The sequence below is a fragment of the Procambarus clarkii genome, chromosome 18 (genome assembly GCF_040958095.1).
Source record: "Procambarus clarkii isolate CNS0578487 chromosome 18, FALCON_Pclarkii_2.0, whole genome shotgun sequence".
Taxonomy (NCBI): domain Eukaryota; kingdom Metazoa; phylum Arthropoda; class Malacostraca; order Decapoda; family Cambaridae; genus Procambarus; species Procambarus clarkii.
In genome coordinates this window covers 23336240-23340354 of record NC_091167.1, presented here as the reverse complement: position 1 = coordinate 23340354, position 4115 = coordinate 23336240, and the positions used below count along the sequence as shown (strand labels likewise).

At 48.5% G+C, this 4115-nt stretch overlaps 1 protein-coding gene across 1 annotated transcript; it reads left to right on the top strand.

The window, feature by feature from the left end:
- Nucleotides 1–685: 685 nt before the first annotated feature.
- Nucleotides 686–3894, top strand: LOC138365827 (ras-related and estrogen-regulated growth inhibitor-like protein). The gene is made up of 3 exons (XM_069326342.1): nucleotides 686–1165; nucleotides 2340–2518; nucleotides 3086–3894. The coding sequence occupies exons 1-3, from the start codon at nucleotides 1030–1032 to the stop codon at nucleotides 3518–3520; spliced, it is 750 nt and encodes a 249-aa protein (XP_069182443.1). The 5' UTR covers nucleotides 686–1029; the 3' UTR covers nucleotides 3521–3894.
- Nucleotides 3895–4115: the final 221 nt, after the last annotated feature.

The following is a 4115-nucleotide window of genomic DNA, read 5'->3' as shown; positions in this document are numbered from 1 at the left end:
TGTGTGTGTGTGTGTGTGTGTGTGTGTGTGTGTGTGTGTGTGTGTGTGTGTGTGTGTTTGTGTGTGTGTATGTCTGTGTGTGTGTGTGTGTGTGTGTGTGTGTGTGTGTGTGTGTGTGTGTGTGTGTGTGTGTGTGTGTGGGTGGGTGGGTGTTCAGGAGTGTGAATATGCATGTGAGTGTGCACACGCGAGTGCACGTATTTACGTACCCTTTTCTGAATATATGCGTTCATATATACTAAAAGATAGAAATGTATATCTTCAGGTATGTTTATAAGTATGCATATCTGTATTGCACGATATTTAGTGAGGACGTGGAGTGAAGACGAGGAAGTTTGTGTGAGAGAGAGAGAGAGAGAGAGAGAGAGAGAGAGAGAGAGAGAGAGAGAGAGAGAGAGAGAGAGAGAGAGAGAGAGAGAGAGAGAGAGAGAGAGAGAGAGAGAGAGGAGGGAGAGAGTGAGAGAGAATAAGAGGATGGGGGAAAGAGAGAGGGAGGGAGGGAAGGAAGGGGGGCAGACATCAATACCGAGGGAGAGACCTCCCGCAGGAGCAGGCAGGGAGGCAGGGCCACACCTCCCACAGGAGCAGGCAGGGAGGCAGAGCCACACCAGCCTCACAACACCAGCTGCGTACTGCCAAGGTGCGCGGTGAGGCACTCGCCCGCGGATATATATACGACCCACACAGCGCGCTGCAGCCAGTCCAGGCCACGCTCTTCCTGCCTACACTTAACCTGCCTTAAGCCAGCAGGTGTGTGCGTGTGTGTGTGTGTGATCTCTTGCCTTCCCCTTGAGTGTGTGCACCAGCGGAGACTTACCCGCGCTGGCAGTAAAGGACAACTGCCGCCACGTATCGTGTGCCGGCCCGGGAAAATCATCCAAGATTGCTCCAAACGGAAATCCAGCCTTTGCCTGCATTCCACTCTGGATATTAGAGGACATAAAGAACTACATCAAGAGATCGACGAACAGAAAAGCCACCGTGACTAAAAACAGTGCAGTGTGTAGGGGCCAGAGCTGCCGAGTGATCATGAAGGACGATAGAAACACTAGTCAAAGTGGGCCGCTAAGAGTGGCCGTTGTGGGGAGCAGTGAGGTGGGCAAGTCTGCCCTCACCGTCCGCTACCTCACCAAGCGCTTCATCGGGGAGTACAGATCTGACACAGGTGAGACATACTCTCCGGCCCGCCCTCATTATCTCTTCCTGAACATGTGCACAGCAGTCAGGTGTGTGGCTGTGTGCTCTAGGGTACCGGTACTGTGGTGGGACCTCTAGAGAAATGGTAATCTTTATTTACTCAGATCTCTAGAGAACCAGTAATGTGCTGAGGTTTCAAGAGAACCAGTAATCTGTTGTGTTCTCTAGAGAACTAGTACGGCGTTCTGGCCTCTAGAGAACCCTAATATGCTGATGTTTCTAAAGAACCAATAACGCGCTGAGGTCACTTGGAGAACCAGTAATGTGTTCTGGTCTCTAAACAACCATTATCGAGATGTGGTCTCAACAGAACCAGTAATGTGCTGTGGTCTCTAGAGAACCAATAACGTACTATAGTCGTTAGAGAACCTGTCATATGATGTGGTCTATAGAGAACCAGTAATGACCCCCCCCCCAAAAAAAAAATCGTAGTTAAGTAATATAAATATTAAAAACATGTTTTTTCAATCGAATGTTTACCTACACAATTGTTTTTCTCAACCTCACGTAAATATTGTTGTGTGGTCGACACCCTCACTGGGTCAGCGTTACATTATTAACATCTTAACACAACAACACCTGTGTTCATCATCTTAACACCTGTTCACTAGTAAGGCAGCTCAGATGAAGAACTACGTAAGATGATAATACATCATCAATTTATTATTAATTAAATTGAGGCATCTGCTCAGTACACTAAGAATATACATTATGAAACACTGACATCCACGTATAATGGCGTTAGTTCTACAACTCGATTAATGCAAGTCAAAATGATAACATTAGCAGAGTGCAGGCGATAACACTAGAGACCAAGCACAGCCACAGACCTGACAGGGAGAGGACAGATGAGTGAACATGTTCACTCACACACTCCAAGATTGTCCAAGTATTTCACTGCCATTATAATCATCAACCAATAGGAAATCAATAGAAATCTACCTAATATGTCTTCCCAATAATTGATTAAAAGAGCTAAATACAGTATCACGCAATGTTGATTTTTACTAAGGAATTTGCATGAAATGTATTGATTTTAGCCAATCTTGGTGTCCACACACGCTTGCTACATGTGTGTGCAAGAGGTGGCGATGTTTATGACTCGAGACACGGAATGTTTATGTTGTTGTATGTTGTTGCAGATATGTTGTACAAGTGTGTGCTGCAGGTGGACGGGGCGCCGCAGCCCGTGGAGATCATGGACACCTGGGCCAGCTGCGAGGACTCCTCCGACGCTCACCTCCAGTGGGCCGAAGCCTTCGTCGTCGTGTACGCTATCACAGATAAACACTCCTACAGATGGGCCGCCAACACTCTCCAGGTAACTATCTCTACTGTCTTCAGGTGTGTACACACCTGTCACACAACACTCCCTCATACACACTGTCTTGCCTGGTGTGTACACACCTGCTACGCATCATACAACACTGCCTCATACACACTATCTCCCCAGGTGTGTGTACACCTGTCACGCAACATACAACACTCCCTCATACACACTGTCTCCCCAGGTGTGTGCACACCTGCTACACATCATACAATACTCCCTCATACACACTCTCTTGCCAGGTGTGTGCACACCTGCTACACATCATACAATACTCCCTCATACACACTGTCTTGCCAGGTGTGTGCACACCTGCTACACATCATACAATACTCCCTCATACACACTGTCTTGCCTGGTGTGTACACACCTGCCACACATCATACAACACTGCCTCATGCACACTGTCTTGCCAGGTGTGTGCACACCTGCTACACATCATACAACACTCCCTCATACACACTTGTATATTGTATACAAATTGTTCAGTCATATATACGGTGTATATACAGATTACTTGCAAGTTCAAGTCACTAACTTTGCGTTTGTGTGTTGTTTCAGGAGTTGTCGGAGCGGCGGCCATCAGCGAGCGTGTTGATGATGGGCAACAAGAGCGACCTGGGACACCTCCGGGAGGTAGAGGAGGTGGAGGCCAGGAGCTTGGCCCTCACCCACTCCGCCCGCTTCTCAGAGGTCTCCACGGCCGAGAGCTGCACCACCGTCTCACAGGTCCTCGACGGCTTCATCAAGGAAGTCAAGGCTCAGAGGAACGGGAACCAGAGTGGAGGGTCTCCCAAACTGAGGAAGATCTCTGTGACCAAAATGTTGGGTTCACTGATCGGGCGGAGCTCGCCGCCGCCCAGACCCACCACCCACCTCATTATCCTCGACAAGGAAGAGCGTAACAAGCTTCAGACGCCCATCAGCCGACGGTTCTGTCGGCCGTGTCTGAGGCCAGCCCACTCCCTGCCGTGCTCCCCTCACACGGCCGTCTGACCATCACTCCGCCACGCCTTCTTCACTCATTCCCTCACCAAGTTATCCGCCATATTATTTAAGCTAATATTCTTCATCATTCGCTGAGTCAGTTTCAAGACACGAGGTGAGAGACGCTCCAGGAGCAGCCATATCATCAGCGAGGTCAACACTACTCAGTCTCGGGCTGAGCCTCGATATTGACCTTCCTCAACCACACCTGTGTTGACCAACCACCCCCACCCCTACCCCCCTGCCATTGCTTTACGAAACGATACCAAAGAGTTCAGTGTTGTTCTTTCCATGCGCTTGTACACTTACATCTGTGATAATACTTTTTGTACCTAAGGCTTCAGAAAGTTTCTATATTTTGTAATAAAACAAATCTCAATGAATTTCATGTTTTGCATTCTCCAAACTCAACCCATGTTTAGTGTGTGTGTGTGTGTGTGTGTGTGTGTGTGTGTGTGTGTGTGTGTGTGTGTGTGTGTGTGTGTGTGTGTGTGTGTGTGTGTGTGTGTGTGTGTGTGTGTGTGTGTGTGTGTGTGTGTGTGTGTGTGTGTGTGGGTGTGTGTGTGTGTGTGTGGGTGTGTGTGTGTGTGTGTGTGTGTGTGTG